This window comes from Eubalaena glacialis, chromosome 11, assembly GCF_028564815.1.
Source record: "Eubalaena glacialis isolate mEubGla1 chromosome 11, mEubGla1.1.hap2.+ XY, whole genome shotgun sequence".
Lineage (NCBI taxonomy): Eukaryota > Metazoa > Chordata > Mammalia > Artiodactyla > Balaenidae > Eubalaena > Eubalaena glacialis.
The window spans coordinates 58195620-58215802 of NC_083726.1; the positions used below are offsets into that span (position 1 = coordinate 58195620).

The following is a 20183-nucleotide window of genomic DNA, read 5'->3' on the forward strand; positions in this document are numbered from 1 at the left end:
TCACAGCCCTCAGCAAGCTTTCCGGGGCTGCTTTTTACTAAATATGAGTGGATAGCCAGTGATCACTGTCTCTTGAAAGGGTTTGTAAGAATAAAGTCAGAGTCTGAAATACATAGGAAGAGGGAACCAGAGACAATGGAAGGAGAAGGGAACTTCAACTTAATATCTCTAGAGAGAAGAGAGATGTTATATCCACAAAATAAGAAAAGAGTAGTAAATAATAATAATAAAAAGGAATATTTCAGAAAATAAGAAAGGGACTCTTAAAAGTTAAAAATATAATAACAGGGACTTCCCTGGTGGCGCAGTGGTTAAGAATCTGCCTGACGGTGCAGGGGACACAGGTTCGAGCCCTGGTCCGGCAAGATCCCACATGCTGTGGAGCAGCTAAGCCCGTGCGCCACAACTACTGAGCCCACGTGCCACAACTACTGAGCCTGCACGCCTAGAGCTCGTGCTTCACAACAAGAGAAGCGACTGCAATGAGAAGCCCGCGTACCACAACGAAGAGTAGCCCAGCCCCCGCTCGCTGCAACTAGAGAAAAGCCCGCGCGCAGCAACGAAGACCCAATGCAGCCAAAACAACCACAACAACAACAACAACAACAAAAATATATATATATATATATATATATATATAAAATAATAACAGACACTTTAAAAAGGTAATAGAAGTGTTGGAAGACAGTTGAAAAACTCTCAGAAGAATCAAAAGATAAAAAGATGGAAAACTGGAGAGGAAAAAATAAGAAAATTAGAGGATCAACTTAGAAATCTAATTGGAATTCCATGAAGAGACATCTATGGAAATAGAAAAGAGGAAATTATCAAAGAGGCAAAAAAATTTCCCAGAGCCACGGAACACACATTTCTAGGTTGAAAGACCCTACTGAGTGCCAGCAAATGGGAAAAAAAAAAAAAAAAAGACCTACACCGAGGGACATTACTGTGCTCTTTTAGAACATCGGGGTTAAAGAGAAGCTCTGAGAGGAGGAAAAATAAAATACAAAGCAGGTCACCTGTAAGGATAAATAGTGGTTCTCCCCAGTGTGAGCCTCACCGCATCAGCATCACCTGGGAACTTGGTAGAAATGCAGATTCTCAGGTCGCACCCAGGCCTACTGAAACGGAAACTCTGAGTGTGGGGCTCAGCAATCTGTACTTCAAGAAGCCCCCCACCCCCAGTTCTGATGCCTGTTGCAATTTAAGAAACACTGGAGTTGAGAAGCAGAATGGCCGCTGGCTCCTCAAACTTGCATCCTTGAGTGTTGTGATAGGGTAAAACAGTCTTCAAAACCCTAAGGAACATGGTTTCTAATCTCAACTCGGTACACGCCCAACTGTCAATCCCATAAAGACATTTCCAAGTGTGAAAAAAAAAAAAGTACCTTTACAGATGGTTTCTTAGAAAGCTCATGGAGGATATGCCCCAGGAAAATGAGGGAGTAAACCAAGGAAGACTGGGCAGCCAGGCAGTGGGACTCCCCTAGGAAAGAAATCCCCCAAAAGTGAGGCCAGGATCTGTAAGAGGCTGCAGTTTTATATGATGATTATGTGAAGCCTCTGTAGCACATCTGGTCATTTGCTGAATTGTCATCCAAATCCACAACTCCTTAGAGCTGGAAGAGGACATTTCCTTCCATTTCCTCCCACTGACAGTGAGAAAATCAAGGTTTACAAAGTGTGGTAGAATGAGACATACAACTGGGAACAGAATCAAAATCTACTTGCTGGGGAGCTGTGGTATGAACTGCTGCTTCAAAGAGATCCTACTTTTGACAGGTTGATTGATGTATGGAATCCCAGTTTTATGTTTACTTTTTCTGGCTGGCAGCTGTGGTGGTCATACCACTTTCTGATGGTTGTATGCATCTTGAACCACAGTGGAGGTACATCCTTATGGGCCAATCTAAAGCTTGATCTAGAGTTTCAAGACTAATTAAGACTATTTGGTCACTTCAGCATCTTGAATCCATTCATTTAATCCTGAGTTTGGGGAACCAAATATGAATCAGAGATTTTCTTCAATCACAAGTAAATCACAAACTTGTGGGGAGACTCAAACTCACAGCTTAACCATAGCAGTGGTTTGACCTGTGAAAATGGCTGTGGAAGACCCTGCCTCAAAAGAGAGGTAGGGAAAATTTTTTTAATTTTACTAAATAAAAGTAGAGTTAATTTTTATTGTATATAATTCAGTTATTTCAGATTAAAATAATTGTTCAGTAAGTGTCTTGTTTAGGATCCTGTTGTCTTCTAGGACCTGCCCTTAAATTTCTGTTTACATAAAAGGAATAAATAGAATTTCTATTTGGGGATCAAAAAAGGTTGTTTTTTATGTGGTGTAAATGAGTTTCCTACTTATATTTCTTTTTTCAAGCTTACATGTATTATAATTGGCACATAACTAGGGCTCTGATTATTGAAGGATCTCTGTATTTTAAAACATTGTGGGCAACTTTATCATGTTCACAATCCAAAAGATAATTATATTTTATGTTGACCTGACTTTTAGCTGAAAGAACGGATTCTTTGCTCCTTACCGTGGCTCCTTTGCTGCTTAATATCACTGCTTCTTCATCAAGAATCTTTCTCCTTGCAGAAGCTTCCTCAGTTGGCTTTATCCTTTGATGCCACAGGACCAGTGGACCGGTCTAAACATGTGTTCTTTTAATGAAACTTCTTAATTATCTTTTTAGAAAAAAAAAAAAAGATGAGCAGAGACAGTTTATTTTTATCTGCATGGGAGAGGTTCTTTGCTTGCTAAGTCTCTCTGCTAAAAGAAGCCTAATCTTATGGGGTGTTAGTTATTCCAGCCAAGGTAGTTTTCAAGGAAGCTTTTTTTTTGGTGGGGAAGCGGGGTAGGGAGGGGAGAGGAGTTATTGTTGGAAATATAAGTGATCTTTAATGTATTTGCAAAATGTCGTGTTTTCTTTAACAACTTGTAATACCTTTATAAATGGTGTTAAACCAGTTGCTTACAATTTATATATAGAAATCAGTATTTCCTTGGGGCCAGGCCAACTGTCCCAGCCAGTACCGTTAATGTGCTTGCTCTATGGTTGTACGGAGTGAGCACAGATTCAGCAATTTGTTGGCTGCAGTAACTGAATTGGATTTCAGGGATGTGGTCAGAGTAATGCATTCTAAGAAAGGGGGGCATTGCAACATGTTAAAAAAATGGTTTCAGATTAAATTTCACTGCACATACCCTCTCTAAAAGGAAAATGCCACTCGTGCATACCTTCTCTAAATAGCCAAGTTTGCACGTCTTTACACATCAAGCTGCAAAGCCTTCAGCTGCCTTTATGTTGTGCAGTAGGTAGGAGACACCTGAAACTATTGACAGAGATTTCTTATTCACCAAGAAGCTACACTTTAATTGGTTTCAGGAATTCCAGTGTGAAAAAACCTGATATTCCAGTTCCTCACAAAGAATATTCCACTCTGGGACTCTCTTCTCCGACTCCAGAAATAAACTCATACCATTTATATCCACTTAGGTGTGCATGAAGTTCTTCTGAGACTCTCATGCTTTCTGGAGATCACAGTGAGTCAAAAAGAACCAATCATCATCGTACCAAGTGGTCGATAACCTCATAGATTATATTTTACTGTTATTAATCTAGTCCGGGTTTACATTTATTGCAAGTGTTCCGAGTATCAGAACAAATGCACACATTTCTTATATATAAGAATAAGACATTTGTCCATGTTCCTAGTGATTACAGACATGAAAATGCCAGAACTGGGCTATTCTGGTCAGTAGCATCTCACACCTGAACAAGAGAGGACCCTACTCTGCTTTCGAAGGGGACCCCCTGCTTTAGAGGGCCTCTCGTATAAGCAGACAGATCACAGGGGTAGTGAGTAGTGTGGATGGGAACTCCAGTAGTGCTGAACTGGGTCCCAGTGTCCAGAGGCTGCAGAGCTGGAAACCTGAGCCTGTATGTCAGGGGAGGGGGAAAGCGCGGCCTGTGCCCTGGAAACCAGAGGAGGAACGTGCTTCACCCCCAAAACGGGTGTCCAGGCAGACCGTCGCCATTGTCCCTCCATCCCTCCTCTGTCCTCTCTCTTGCCTGTGCCCCACCCAGTCTTTCTCCCCACTGCTGCCAGAGCAGTCTTTCCAAAATGCACATCGAATATTGTCACCCCACCGTTCGAAATCCTCTGTCCTCCTCCCTCTACTTGATCTTGAGACAAAGGCCAAGTGCCTAATATGGTTTACAGGGTCCCACCTGACCTACTCTCTTCTCCTCCCAGCACCTCACTCCTCAACTTCCTCTTTCTCCAGTTTCCACTCATTTCCTCAAGGGAAAGAAGCCTTGCCTTGCTCTCACTTGCTTCTGCTCGGAACTCTAGCCTTCTCCTTGCCACAGGAAGTTTTGCTGACGCCCACACCCTCCCATCACTTTTTAGGAGACTGTCCTTTCTTCTTCCACTTATCCCTCTGGTGGCCACTCCCTTTTGCCTGCCTGTTCTCCCCCACTAGACTTTCAGTGCTGTGAGGTCAGGGACCATATCCATCTTGTTCATTGTCAGATCTTCAGGAATCTCAGAGCAAATATCATCATGTAAATATCATAAGTCGGGTTTGCTTCTGCTTAAAGGTATTTGGCAAAGGCTGAAAGGTGAAATTAGCGACGAAGTGAAACCATTATTGTTGGGCCTGAGAAGCCAAGGCTGACATACCTAGGCCTCCTGTTATTCCCATGGCCTCTGAGAAGCCTGAGGGAACCATCTGCATTCCAGCTGACCAGGCCCCCAAGTCTGTGTTTGTCTATACGGGACTGGTTGACCTCAGCCATGATTTGACCATGGAACGCCTTGACCTCAGCAATGATTTGACCATGGAATGCCTTGTACTATCAACAAACATAGATGACCAAAATATTCGTGGTCCTTAAGATGGATTTGCACAAGGCTGAAACGCCTTCCTATGCTCAGAGTACAGATTTTTGAACAATGGAAAGATGACATTTCCACATTAACTTAAGTAATGGAAAAAGATAGCTTGTTTTGTTTTGTTTTGTTTTTTGTTGAAGGAGTGCACATTTCCTGCCAAAAATATTAATTAACTGCAGTGCTTTAATATGTTCATCGATTTTGGCATTTATCCATATTTGGAGAAAAATTGAAGCCCGAGTTGAATTGAATCTTTGTCTCCTAGAAGTGGTTACTTGTGACCCACTCTATTATGAAGTATGTTTATTTTGAGGGTTTTAGGTGATAAAAAGATTTTTTTAATCTAGTTTTTTAAGGTAGTTGTCTTTTTTGTAAACCCTTCTTGTTTGACATAAAGCAAGTTTTTTTTTCTTTTTTTTTAAACTTGTACATATTAGGTGGTTATTTGCCAGTTAGTCTGAGAGCTAATATGAAACTGGTATTTGGACTTAATTCAGTTCCATTAGAACAGAGTTAAAATTTTGTGATACAGGGACCATTATCCTGGCAGTTGTAAGGGATTTTTGTGCTGGGAAGCAGTGCTGACAAAGACGCACTGTACAGGCTCCGTTTATAACTGAGCACTTTCACGCTGCAATTTAGGAGGTGTGCGGCTCAGGAAATTGCTGGCTTTGGCTGGAGCATACTTTAACTGCAAGGAAAATTTTATTCGTCACTCAAGTAATTGGCAGTTTTAATACCTTGTTCATAATTACCTTATAAACAAACGAATACACAAACCAAAGATTGTATGGCCTGTTATCTAACTTGTAGCCTTATTTGAGCAACGTGATAGACACCTGTGGGTCTCCCTCTCCCTCCCACCAGAAACCAGTTTGTTCCATTTATTGCGAAAACCTATGGCTGTTTCTTCTTGTTGTTAAATGTAAGCGTAGCTGTACTAGCTAGCCCCAGACAACCTGGGGCCCAAAACCAGATGCAGAATTTGATGGGCGGCAGTGACTGCGGACCGGACGGAGAGGGAAGGAGATGAGAGGGGGGTGCTTCAGGGTTACTCTGCTGTTTGTGGGGGTGGGGGGGCTTCCTGGTAATGCAGACATTTGGGTTGTGTATTTAAGAGAACATTTTTGTCCCCTAAAGTGTGGTTTTCTTTAACCCACACACCCTGACCCTGAGGCCCTGTGGCTTGTCTCTTGGACTGAATCCATCTCCGGGATGTAGAAATTGACTAATTGTCTCACTTGCATTACCTGGTACCTCACAGCTAGATCAAGGGGTTTACACACTGACGAATCCAGATGTGGGAAATGGTCAGAATCAGAGGTCATGGCTGACTTGACTCTAAACAAAGTCTGTAAGACTTCATGGGAATCTGAGGGGCTTGATAGTTGTGACTTGTACATGGGACTGCTAACCACCCCCCGTTTTTTTAAACCTTACTATAATCACAGAGTTCAGCTGTTAGGGTATACATCACCCCTGCCTGTTACCTTGTATAGGATTACTTTAAAAATGGGGTTAGATTTTTGGATGACTTGGGTCAAAAAAGACGATTCCCTGACAGTCCTTAGAAGTAACATAGGGAAGATTTTTCACAATATTTTGAGAAGTTTTGTTAGTTCATTGTTATTTAAATAGATTCAAAATGTACAACCTGGTTTCTCCACTTACTGGGGAAAGCAGCACCTGGCATTTGCACACATTCAGGAAGCTGGTCTTCTACTCTGTTGGGTGCCAAACACATGCAAACTCTTGGTGACCCTCTTTTCCTCCTGGGGTGCAAGCACAGACTGGGGGGAACCCAGTTTCCAGGGCATCCTTAGTGTTGGCATGATGATGGCTAAGTGAGCTGGTGTGGATTCCCACAGCAGTTTGGAACCGGTAGCTCAGCATTTTTGCAAGAGTGGGAAGTTGCGGGCCTTTCTGGAGGTGCATCTTCACCTCCAGAAAGTAAGAACTTAATTGCGAAAATTAAGTTGTTTGAATGTTTGAAACTGTGTTCTATGAAACAGGCTTCAGGGATTGCTTTGGGACCAATAGGGACTTACTCTGTGAGGTGGCCTGGGGGGAGTGCTTGGACTTGTTATGTTAAAAGCTCTAGTTTCCTAATTTAAACAGCAGAGAAATGTTATTATAATTAAATGGCATAATATATGAAGAATGCGTAGCATAGGGCTTGGCATCCAATGCCCTCAGCGTTATTAGATTCCATATACATTCCAAGACGGGGATAGATATATAGCCCTGCTTTAAAGGAGCTCACAGTATGGCAGAAAAGACCAACAGCGTAAAAAGTGCTGTGTCACACACCGCAGAGGATTTTGTGAAAACACATAAGAGGTGCTCCTAACTCAGGAACCTTCTGTGATGGTGAGAGGCCTGAGAGTTACAGTAATGCAAAAGAACTTAATGAACTCAAAGCACTATACAAATGCAGTTATTGGTAAGAAAGATACACATATGAAATCTCTTTCTAAGTTTTCCCCTTAAGTGAGGGTTTACCTAAAAATGGCAGCACGTGACTTATATGACATACAGAGTTCTACTTAGAGCCTTCAATTGTTTCATTGTTCCTTGAGCTGTAAAGCGAAGACCCTTCTTTGTAGGTGGGCTCTGCCATCATCCCAGCCTTTCTCCCTTGACGTGTCATTTTTCCCCTGCCTAATAATGGTCTAAAATGTCCAAGCTACCTGGTCTAATATGACAATTAAGATGGTTTGCACATCAGTTTGGTTCCTGTTTTCTAGCAAGATTGTTGTTTAATGCTGAATCTCCCTCTTGGAAACTGTTGTATTGATGACCTTCTAAAAGCTTTGACTTGGCCTCTTTTTGTTTTATTTTGTTTATCTTTTTTCATTTGTGGTCTAGTATAGTGCTCACCAGTAGAGCTTTCCACGATAGTGGGGATGTTCTGTGTGTGTACTGGCCCATTTGACAGATACCAGGCACCTATTCAGGACCTGACATGTGACTACTATGACTAAGGAACTGAACTTTAACATTTAATTTTAATTTAAATGTAAAGAGCCACATGTGGCTACAATATTAGACATCATGGTCTGGTGTTTAAGACAGTTAATGCCAAACTTTTAAAAAATCTAATTGCTCCCAGAGATTATTTAGACTGGTGTGCTCTTATTTTTATAATATTCAAAGCCTTAGAGCATATCCACTGGTTTTGAAGACTATGGCCATGCATTGAAACTTGCTATTTCCAAAGAAAAAGAGATTTCTCTAGGATGGCTTTTAAAAAGCCCAATCTGATGAGTATTTTAAGTTCATTGGCACCTGTAGTGTGTATGCTTTCCAAGAGAAGAATTAGAAATGAATTAGGACTCAAGAAGAAAGAATAGGGAACTAACACACCAGTGCCTGGAATGCCAACTTGGTGCTAGTCATTTCATATCCCATTTCATAAAATGATAAAGAAGAAAGACTGTTAACAAAATAACAGAAAGAAAAATCAGTTTAAGTGCATCGCATTTAGATAACCACAGCTGTTAAACACACCCAGATTTATATAGGAAAGCTTTTCATAATTCTAAAATTATGATTTACTATTTAATGCAACATTAAAGTGACTAAAGAGTTGCTGTTTAACTTTTTAACGTGCTGTGTAGAACAATCAGTTTTCTAAATTTCTGAAGAACGAGTTACAAATAGAAGAAATTTTTCACCTTTCGGATTGTTGTACCATTAACCCTGTTATCTGTGCTATTCTTTAAATCCAGAGCTGGAAACAAGATTGTGGAAATATTACCTGAACATCTGAGACAGTTTCAATCCCTCGAAACTTTGGACCTGAGTGGCAATAATATTTCAGAGCTTAAAACTGCACTTCCACCCCTACAACTCAAATATCTGTAAGTCAAGTTGTTTTTAACAGTTTTCACCTGTGATGAAAATATTGTGCTATATTAAAAAAGGAAACAACTTTAAGATAGGGACCAGAACTCTGACCATTTCTTACTGCTGAGGGATCAAAAATGTAACTTATTGACTGGTAATTTTCTGTAAGCCCGAATAACCGCAATCTTCATTTTATTCTTACACTATTGGATTACAAAAATTGAGACATCCTTTGACTGTTATAGAAAAACCAAGTGCTTCTGTAAAAAAATAATCAAAATTAAACCCCTGGTGTATTTCATTAATAAATGAATTTCACAAAAATTGGGTAAGCGTCTCTAACAAATGTTTGTTATCTTCAAATATTTTAGTCGCTTTTTCCCCCAGAGATATGTGTGAATCATAGTCGATATTGGCCTGCAAGGGCCTAAAGAGTTAATTATTTTAAGTGTCCATTGTTACAAGTGATGGGTAGGTTCTCTGGAGAGTCTTTTATATACAGAGAATACATGCACTTTAACCTCCCAAAGAACCAGAAAGAGAAGCTCATCTGCAGACTTTCAACAGGTATATCAACAGCAACCGAGTGACATCCATGGAACCTGGGTATTTTGACAGTTTGGCCAACACACTCCTGGTGTTGAAGCTGAACAGGAACCGAATCTCAGCTCTCCCACCCAAGATGTTTAGACTGCCTCAACTGCAACACCTGTAAGTAAAATGTCCTCTTAGATTCTGTTTCCTCACCTCCTCTAAACCCTTGGCACCTACCCCCTAAAATCCACAATGTGGCAGAAGGAGTTTAGAAGCAAAGATGTAGCCACCTTTCCTCTGAGAGCTGGAGTTGTAGAATCACTGAATCAGAAAGAGCCTTAAAAGTCACCCGGTACAGGCTTCTGCCTGACAAGGCAGGTTGGATTGTTCCTGAAAGAGTGAGCAGTGTAATCATTGAACAACCTCCGTACAAAGGCATCATGATGGCACTGAAGACATCATGGTGACTCTCCACAGCTGTGGATCGTGAGAACAGTACCGATGACTGCAGGGCCCCTCATAGCTTAAGGAGCTGTAAAGCACTGTCTCATTAATAATGGTGGAATAATCTGTGAACAGGCTCCTACAGTATAGTGGTTTTCAGCCTTGGCTGCACATTACAGACACTTGGGGAGCTTTTAAAAATCCCAGTGCCCAGGCCACACCCTAGACCAATTACATTAGAACCTCTCGGGGTAAGATCCAGGCTTCAGTAATTTTTTAAAACTCCCCAGGTGATTCCAGGGTGCAACCAAGGTTGAGAATGACTGCCTTAAAGAGGAAGCATTAAACACAGTACAAATCGTGACAGAGAGGAATCAACTTTTGTAAGCAGTTGAACAGGATAAACTTGACGGCCCTGCTCCTGAATAGACCTCGTGTTTTAATGTGATATTCAGTACTCCCATTCTGGATACTTTAAAGACCAATATTAATGTGTTTACTTCTATACTGAATGGACAACAGTTTAGAAATTGAAGTGCAGTCTGGTGTCAGTATTTGATTATCCCAAAAATACATCACATGTTTCAGAAGGAAATTTACTCACTGCTAGTAAATCAAAATTCTTCTCAATAAAAATGCTTAGAAATTTAAAACATTCTATGTAATTTAACACAGGCTGGTTTAACTATATTGCAGTAATGTCACATTTTATTACTGCTTCCAGAGTTTGTCATATAAGCTAACTGTTTAACTATAACATCTAATGTAGTGAACTGAACCGAAACAAGATCAAAAACGTCGATGGGCTCACGTTCCAAGGGCTTGGTGCTCTGAAGTCTCTGAAAATGCAAAGAAATGGAGTGACAAAACTTATGGATGGAGCTTTCTGGGGGCTGAGCAACATGGAAATCTTGTAAGTGCGGGTGATCAGTTCCTACTCAGGTGGTATGATCATGGAATGCTCAGTGAGCATTCAGCAGCGTTTATTTGAAATCCTATGTTAAAATCTCATCATTTACAATCTTATAATTTAATATTAAGTTTTGTTTCAGGTAATGTGACTGAGAATTTAGTAAGCATAGTATTTGCTGCTGATGTCTTTGTATAACAAAAGCTGCACATCTCATGACAATAGGAATATGTAGTAGGTTGTAATATGTCCCCTTTGAAGAGTCTAGATAATGAACTTGGGATCCTGCTTTTGATTCTTATTGTAAATGTAGGCAGCTGGACCATAACAACCTAACAGAGATTACCAAAGGCTGGCTTTATGGCTTGCTGATGCTGCAGGAACTTCATCTCAGCCAAAATGCCATCAACAGGATCAGCCCTGATGCCTGGGAGTTCTGCCAGAAACTCAGTGAGCTGTGAGTTGCCTTTTATTCTCCTCAGGTTTGAGAGCAGGAATCATGCCAGAGCCTGAGCTTCTTACCACTGATGTGTGAAATTTTCATAACAAAGTTTCCAAGGTGACAGCTTTTTTCACAGGCAACCTAGTCATAGTTTTGTGATAAGTTGAAGCCAGCTCTGCTGTTTCAATTCTGTGGCACGTGGGCTAAAGCCATGGTGGTGATTCTCAAATAAAGAGAATTTTTTTTTAATTACTGGGATTAGAAATAATGTTTACCTGAGTATTATTAAGAAGGCAGAGTTTTAAAATCAGGGTAATTGTGGCAATATATACTACCTGTTTTTGTGTGTGTGTTTTTTTTTAAACAAATCATTGCATTGAACTGGAAAATAAAAGCTATCGTTTGTTTTTTTGTTCCTTTTTTCTTTACAGGGACTTAACTTTCAATCACTTATCAAGGTTGGATGATTCAAGCTTCCTGGGCCTAAGCTGGCTAAATACACTGGACATTGGGAATAACAAAGTCAGCTACATTGCTGATTGTGCCTTCCGGGGGCTTTCCAGTTTAAAGACTTTGTAAGTTACACATTTTGCTCTTCCTCCACGAACCTAATTGGTTCCTAAATGTGCCCACTTTTCTCCAAGCAGATTTCCTTTGTTAGGAAGGAAATGCGTACAGCCTCAGAAGTAGTGTCTTAATCTTTCCCAGATCAGTTTGATTAAGATCGGTCCATTTCATCCATGTGTGCTTCTTAAAGGGATTAAAAAGGACAGTGGTCAGATTGGTTTGGTGATTGCAGTCAGCCTTCTCAGGATCTCCAGGAAGCTGGTCACTGCTCAAGAGGAAAACAATTTTAGATCCGCTAATTTTTCTTTGTAAAAATGCAGATTAAAAATTACCCAGAGCAAAAAAGATATACAAAGGGCAGCAAAGGAAGACGCCTGTTTATCGGACCGGTTATATCCAGACTTGATCTCTGTCCCAAGAGAAAGAAGAGAGAGTTGGATTAAATGGCCTTTGAAAAATCTTTCAAATGTTAATTTTAACGTTGTGCAACGGGCGTTTGATTTTTGCACTGTCAGAAAGTTTTGCTGTGTTCACTGTTCGAAGCATTACATGACTGAAAGACATGCTGTGTGCTTTGGCGAGCTGCTCCTTGTGTGGTTGGAGCAGTGGTTTTAAAGTTTAATGTATTTTTCAGACTATTCAAGTCTTTCAGAATTTAGTCATCTTGATAGAGGAGTTAATAGGGCCGGAATCAACTCTCCTGATCTCGGACAAAAGTATAAAATGCTGCTGAGGGAGGAGGGCAGGAGGTAAGATCTATGTTAGGGAGAGAAACAGTTTTCTGTTGTTTTGAAAGGGGCAGAGAGAGATGATATGGGGAGTTATGAGGAACTCTTCCAAATTACATGCCACCTGGGTGGTGATCTTCGCTTTCTAAGCATATCTCTAACAAGAATGCCTGTATCTTTTGTTAAGTACCTGGTACCACTTTCGGTAACTCTCCTTTTTTGAACCAGGGATCTGAAGAATAATGAAATTTCTTGGACCATTGAGGACATGAATGGTGCCTTCTCTGGGCTTGACAAACTGAGGCGGTTGTGAGTATGATGTGCTTCATAATTGGCGTTGCTTTTTGACCTAAACATTTTGGGTTTTTTGGGGGTTTTTTTGGCTACACCACGCAGCTTTCGGGATCTTAGTTCCCCAACCAGGGATTGAACCCCAGGGCCACGCCGAGTCCTGACCACTGGACCGCCAGGGAACTCCCTAAACACTTTGTCTTAATTGAGCTCAGTTCCACACACAAGTTGACATCTTTAAAGAATTTTAAAATAGATGCTTAATCTGGTTGCTATTGATTAGATTTTCTTCCTTGGGTATAGTGGTTTTACTCAACACTTGGGTTAGTGCAGCTGACTTTAGTATCCAGATAAGAATTTTAAGTTGTTTTGAGTGCTTAGACCCTTGGGATTACTACTGTGTAAAGGCTAGTGCACTAAGTTCAGCATTTTGAAACATGCAGTGTTGCACTTCCCTCACAGGAATGTTTAAGTGAGGTGATCCAGTGACCAGTGATAACACTGCAGTGGGTTCCAAGCAATACAGGATAAAAACATGTTTCTGTTTAGCCACAAAATGGCCTTGAAGATGGCTAAATTCTGTGTTTTAAGCAAGCGATCTTCAAATTGACTTCCATTTAGTCCTAAACTTCTGTGGGTGATGAAGGTATCCATGGGGTGGGGGGGTAAGGAGAAAGTCTCCAGTATTACCTGCTTTATTTATTAGTGTTCTGAGACATTTTACTTGGAATAAAGTTTCTACCTCTTTGAAAAATCACTGCTTTGATTTAACCATCAGAGTAACTTCTCAAATACCTATTTTTGCTGGGTTCTCTGCCGACTGCTTTGCAACCATGCTGAACCATATTACTGAAATAGATGGCACGGGTACATTTTTTTAAGGATATCTTGTTTAATTGAAGAAAATAGAATATTCACAAATGATTTAAAAAGCAGTTCTTTTCAGGAGAGTTGCACTCCAAAATGGCTTTTATTAACTGTTCCATTATAATTTTTTTTTTTTAAGAATACTCCAGGGAAACCGGATTCGATCCATTACCAAAAAAGCCTTCACTGGTTTGGATGCATTAGAACATCTGTGAGTAGCAGGAATTTAGTTACCCTAAAGGCAGTCTGAAATGGTTATCTACTTATATGTCATGAAAGATAACACAAACTAGTACATAATTTTGTTGGTATCCTCTCAGTACAATAAAATATACACATCTATCCGTCCTTTGTCCACCTACCTACCTACTTATCTGTCTGTATATCTATATGAAAGTATAAGTGTACAGGTGCATATTTCTTTTGCCTTTAAGGGCATTGCTCTACATCACTTTTGGGTTTTCTTTTAGTTATTTCTCTCAAGCAGTGGTATATTTAATTTTTTTAAAAACTACCATTTATCACGCACCCACTGCACATCAGGCATTATGCTAGGTATTTATCTATATTTTCTCATTTAATACTCACGAGAAAACTATTTAATAGCTATTATTATCTTAATTTTTAAGTTAAGACGTGGTGGCTCTGAGGGTTCGTTGATTCCATCGGACAGTTAAGAAGGCAACGCACATCTTAACGCTCAAAAAAGAAGATCCCAGTCCTGGAGAGTGACAGGAGAGTTTTAACACTACTTTGAGAATTTTGTTTATTGTTACTGTTGTTTAATTATGAAGCATACAACCTGTTTTTCCTCCTTTATTCTTTTTCTCGCTCTCTTTTGCAACTAACCTGTAAGTTAGCAGCTGGCAGAAGCAGGGCTCAAACCAGGGCAGCCCCTGCTATCACAGCAGCTCTTGCCTTACATCTTCTGCCCCCAGTAACTCCCGGCACACATTTCTGAAATGACACTTAGGCACTCGAATATTTTCAGGCACTAGGAGCACAAGCTAACCAGCCTTGATAGGAGTCAAAGCCTGCAGGAGCACAGAGCCAACCAGCTTCTGATAACCGTGGGAGCACGTATATGTGTTCAGTGGGAGTCTGAAGCAGCATAAAGTGTGTCCACCCTGACTATTAAGGAATGCTTATAGCCAAAAGTTGTATTATCTGTTAACCTGGACAGAAGAAGTTATCATGTAAAATACACGTTTGCTTGGTACCGTCATTGGTGCTGTGTGATTAGCTGTTAATCTGTGCACCACCATCTTGCCGTCTTCGCAATGACCCGTTGGTTGCAGGGAGCTCTGGATCGCCAGCCATGTCGACAGTGTAGCAGGGCAGGTTGTAGGGGATAACTGCAAAGCGTCATCTGGAAAGGCGGGCCGGTATTGCTGGGCTTACTGAAACAAATTATTTTCAAAGGGAAACTAGCCAAAAGGGTTTGTCATCTGACCCATTCCATTTCTGGGAAAGTGGAATTCGTGGATCCGTGGAGCATTAGCCTCTGCTTCAGTTTCCTAAACCTTCGTGACTCTCTCAGCCTCTTTCTCTGCCCACGTTTGGGACCTCGATTCTGTCTTCTGTTGCCACTTGTCTCATTCAAAATCCCTTTTCTCCACTCTGACCCTTTTAAAGGAAAACGGAGTAGTAATCACTGTGGAGAGGACTTTAATCCAGAGCACTCATAAGCACCAGTTAAAAATAAAGCCAGCCCCGAATATTCTCTCATTTTATAAATGTCCTACCTGAAGTGTTTGTTGGTTTGTTTGTTTTAGTGAGAACCTCTTGTCTGAACACCTACCTGTCTCCCCATGAGTGAGTTGTGTGTGGCAAAATGGGCTAGTGACTGAGAGCATAGGTTTGGAAATTGAAAATAATTGAGTTCAAATCTTATCTGTCCCTTTCATGCCAAGCCAAGGTAGTTATACCATCTGCTTTTCGGTTGATGTGAGGATTAAATGTAATAATGTGTAAACGTAAATCACTTAACATGGTTGCGTATCATAGAAGGTATTCTATACATTGATGGTTTTTTAAAAGCATAATTATGAGGAATTTTATTTCTGCATTTAAAAGTTACTAATGGTTACTAATTTGAATAATAAGAAGTGTAATAAAATAACATGGCAGAACAGCTTAGGCCCTTAAGAGTCAAAAAACCTGTATGTGGTGATATGAAATCTCTCTCACCGTAACAGAACCTGCCTCTGATGCAGATATCCTTGTTCTTGAATCCAAGCTTCCTAACGAGTTCTTCTAGTCACCCCCATTTGTGCATCTCAGCACAGAGAGCGTTTTTGTGGCGAATGGGGTGGCAGCGTGGGCCCACCCTTTGCCTGAAGGCACATAGTGACTGTAATTCCCTCTAATGTATTTGATTTGGTTGCTTTTTCAGAGACCTGAGTGACAACGCAATCATGTCATTACAAGGCAATGCATTCTCACAAATGAAGAAACTTCAGCAACTGTAAGCTTTTCTTTTCCTTCCAAGAGTTTCACATAAAGCATCGAGGGGGAAACTGACGTGGGGTGGATCATCCTGGATTATGTATCTATAGAAAGTGTCTGGCACATTCATCACATCCCTTCACTTTTGTTACCAGAAAGCAAGAGGAGTTCGTTTTTTGTTCCCTTTGTTGAAAAGAGGAGTTTCTTTTTTTTCTGGTACAAATTGGCGGTTGAAATTTGTGGGACCCAATACAGTACAGTGCCTCATTGTAGTAACCAATTTTCAGTAGTAAGGTATTTTTGGTATATCAGCACTTCTGTCTCTGCTGGTCAGTAAGAATACCACCAACAAAAATAAAACAGTGCTAGTTCCATGTCTTGCATTTTAAGATGGACTATAGAATATGTAGTCCATGGGATGTGTGTATTTGGTTTCCCCGTTCATTGCTTTGTTAATATTTACTTGAGTTTAGTTTATACGTGTAGAAATCTGCATTTCGTACAAAACAAATTGCATGTAATTACTCTCCTCAGGCACTTAAATACATCAAGCCTTCTGTGCGATTGCCAACTAAAATGGCTCCCACAGTGGGTGGCAGAAAACAACTTTCAGAGCTTTGTAAATGCCAATTGTGCCCATCCGCAGCTGCTGAAGGGAAGAAGTATTTTTGCTGTTAGCCCAGATGGCTTTGTGTGTGGTGAGTGGAACTATGGCCTTTGACTTTTCTATTCATTCTTCTTTTTTTTTTTTCTTCTCCCATTTGTCCAAATAATGGACTTCAATAAATTTATGTTCCCTTAATAAAGCTCTTATTTCTGCTGAGGTAGATGAGAATGGATCTGTAGCTTGTTGATGATCACAGTTTTACTGATGGAAAGAAAAATTTTTCCTATAATTTTTTCTATAACTTATAAAATTGGCATCAGCGTGGTTTGGTAGAAAGCGAATGACGTTGGATCTTGGGAGAACTGAAGGATAGTCACAGCCCTTCTACTTAGCTGTGATTCCCTAAATCTCAGTCTTTGCATCTATGAAATGGGAATGCTGCTGTCTGCTCTCCCCAGTTCCGGGGGTGGTTGAGAGGCTCTTGTGAGCTCAGTGAAGAGACTGACCTAAATCCTGTGCAGATGCTGTTTATGGTGAATAGAAAGAGAAAATTATTAGCTAGTGATTTATAGTCTGCTAAAAATTTTACTATTAGTGGGTAAAACATTACAAGTAACAGAAAGTTTGAGTTTATTGTAAATAAATGTAAGGTCCATTGTTTTAGCATCTAAGCATCTCAGCGTTAGAAATTTGCTTACCCAACTTCAGATAGCTAGTTAGCAGATCTGGATCAAAACCCCAAGTTTTCATCTCTCTGGTGCCGTCTTCCATCTGCTGCACTACACTGCTGTTTACTATTTGCTGCCATGGAGACCTTTGTAAAACTAAATGTGCGTACAGAACATGAAATCAAACTTTGTTTGAATTTTAGTATGTGTGTTAAGATATTGCAGAACCTAATTCTACGTTGGCCTTTAAAATTTTATTTAAAACTGCTTTGCCTATGATTGTTTAGCTAAGTACAAGAAAACCATATTTTTTTTAGGTTGCAGCATTAAGTGGTGCCAACAGTTTCTGGAAATAAAACATCTGATGTAGCTTTTGGATCTAAATAAGCATTTGGCATTCATCTGTAAGGGCCTGAGCTATTCCTTTTCCATGGTCTTGATTTCTCAGTTCTGTAGTCTTCAAGATATGAACTCTCTATTACTTTGAGACACACACACACACACACACACACACACACACACACACACACACACACACACACACACACACACACAGTCTCTCATATCTATATAGTACCCGTAGATTTTTTACCTGATGAGAGTTTTAGAATAATCACACAGAAGAAGAAACTATCTTGATTACAGCATGCAGGCGTGGCATTGGACATTACCTGCATTGCAGTTGTCAGAGGGTCCCCCATACCCCATTCCTAAACACACACACACACACACACACACACACACACACACGCGTTATTTTTTTCAGAGCACCCAAATAATACATTTTGGTTGCTTTAAGATGCTTCCTTCTGGGTTTAGACCATCTCTGAGAAACTGAAGTTCAAAAAGGTAACTTTTCCAAAAAGTAGCAGAGAACTAAAAATAACTGTTTGGAATGAAAGAGTTGCTTAGCTGTAATTATAATGTAGCTCTGACAGTGTGGCACAGCGACCTGATGGACTGTCCACTCTAAACTCCAGGCTGCAGCCGGGGGCCTACAGGGAGCTTGAGAAATGCTTTTCCTTTCACTACAGGATTGTTTTTTCCTGCTCTACCTAAAAATGACTGGTCTTTTTAATGAGTTCTATTTTTGGTAAGTGGGGTGTTAATTTGCTGTCTTTAGTGGTATTGATTATCATTATTCATGTTTGATTTCTTAATTTTTCTGCTTATTTATGAAGAACATGGGGGAAAAATGCAGTTCCTAATAGTAGCATTTAAAGATGATCCATGAGCCTGGAAGTGTCTTAACCGATTTCTTCTTGTATTTATGTTAAAAAAAAAAAAAAAAAAAGCACAAGAGGTCTGCAATAAACTGTATTCCAAAATATCAGTCTCCTCCCAGTTAATGATGGATAAATAGGGCTCAGTCTCTAGTTGAAATGAATGAATTACTTTATAAACTCTCTCCCAGTCTGTTATTTTCAACACTGGGACTGCTGGTCCAGCTGTGAAACATACACAGAGGGTAAAAACCTAAGCCACTGTTTGTTTTGAGTTTCTTGGTGTTCAGATCTGAGTAACATTTGGACTCAAGCTTAAAACTGTTTTGTTTCTTCCTCTCCATTTTGAACAGATGATTTTCCTAAACCCCAGATCACAGTTCAGCCAGAAACACAGTCGGCAATAAAAGGTTCCAATTTGAGTTTTGTCTGCTCAGCTGCCAGCAGCAGTGATTCCCCAATGACTTTTGCTTGGAAGAAAGACAATGAACTACTGCATGATGCTGAAATGGAAAATTATGCACACCTCCGGGCCCAAGGTGGGGAGGTGATGGAGTACACCACCATTCTTCGGCTCCGCAGTGTGGAATTTACCAGTGAAGGGAAATATCAGTGTGTCATCTCCAATCACTTTGGTTCATCCTACTCTGTCAAAGCCAAGCTCACAGTAAATAGTACGTGATCTGACTTTTCCTTTTGCGTTTAAAGATATGTTTTAGAAACAGAAAGTACCTGGTTTCCTCTCTTTTTCTTACTGCTAACCCTATCCTCTGCTCTTAAAGTTCTCCACCTAACCTTTCTCACTCCACAAGATTAATAGTCTTGGTTAAGCAAGCAGTTCTTGTGTTGAAGACCCCATAGTTAGCATGGTGGGTAACCAAGATGAACCAGACACGTTTTGCTCTGTGAGAGTTCACAATGTACTGGTCTGATGTGGGAGGCCATGAAGAGTTAAAGGATATCACCTTTTTTTTTTTAAATGAAGTATAGTTGACTTACAATACTGTGTTAGTTTCAGGTGTACAGCAAAGTGATTCAGTTATATGTATTTTTTTCAGATAATTTTCCATTATAGGTTATTACAAGATATTGAATATCGTTCCCTGTGTTATACAGTAAATTCTTGTTGCTTATCTATTTTATGTAAAGTAGCTTGTATCTGTTAATCCCATCCGCCTAGTTTATCTCTCCCCCTCTCCCTTTCCCCTTTGGTAACCGTAAGTTTGTTTTCTGTGTCTGTGAGTCTGTTTGTTTTTTATATATATATTAATTTTTTAGATTCCAGATATAAGTGATAATATTTGTCTTTCTCTGTCTGACTTCACTTAGTATGATATTCTCTAGGTTCACCCATGTTGCTGCATATGGTAATATTTCATTCTTTTCTATGGCAGAGTAAATATTCCATTGTATATATGTACCACATCTTCTTAAACCAGTTGTCTGTTAATGGGCACTTAGGTTGCTTCCATGTCTTGGCTATTGTAAATAGTGCTGCTGTGAACATTGGGGTGCATATATCTTTTTGAATTAGAGTTTTCATCTTTTCCAGATATATGCCCAGGGGTGGAATTGCTGGGTCATATGGTAGCTCTATTTTTAGTTTTTTAGGAAACCTCCATACTGTTTTCCATAGTGGCTGCACCAATTTACATTCCCCCCAACAGAAAGCACACCACCCTTAGCTCAGAGATCTGGGT

The 20183-nt window shown here is 40.1% G+C and overlaps 1 protein-coding gene across 2 annotated transcripts in view; it reads left to right on the top strand.

The window, feature by feature from the left end:
* The window catches only part of LRIG3 (leucine rich repeats and immunoglobulin like domains 3), a 46286-nt gene that overhangs the window by 18828 nt on the left and 7275 nt on the right, over positions 1–20183 (top strand). Inside the window, exons 4-13 of one of the 2 annotated variants that reach the window (XM_061206444.1) lie at positions 8637–8768; positions 9322–9465; positions 10502–10645; positions 10956–11099; positions 11516–11659; positions 12608–12688; positions 13677–13748; positions 15933–16004; positions 16520–16683; positions 18837–19157. In XM_061206444.1, coding sequence (XP_061062427.1) covers positions 8637–8768; positions 9322–9465; positions 10502–10645; positions 10956–11099; positions 11516–11659; positions 12608–12688; positions 13677–13748; positions 15933–16004; positions 16520–16683; positions 18837–19157 — 1418 coding nt within the window. The remainder of the gene's footprint in view (positions 1–8636; positions 8769–9321; positions 9466–10501; positions 10646–10955; positions 11100–11515; positions 11660–12607; positions 12689–13676; positions 13749–15932; positions 16005–16519; positions 16684–18836; positions 19158–20183) is intronic. The other variant, XM_061206445.1, reaches the window with a different exon arrangement.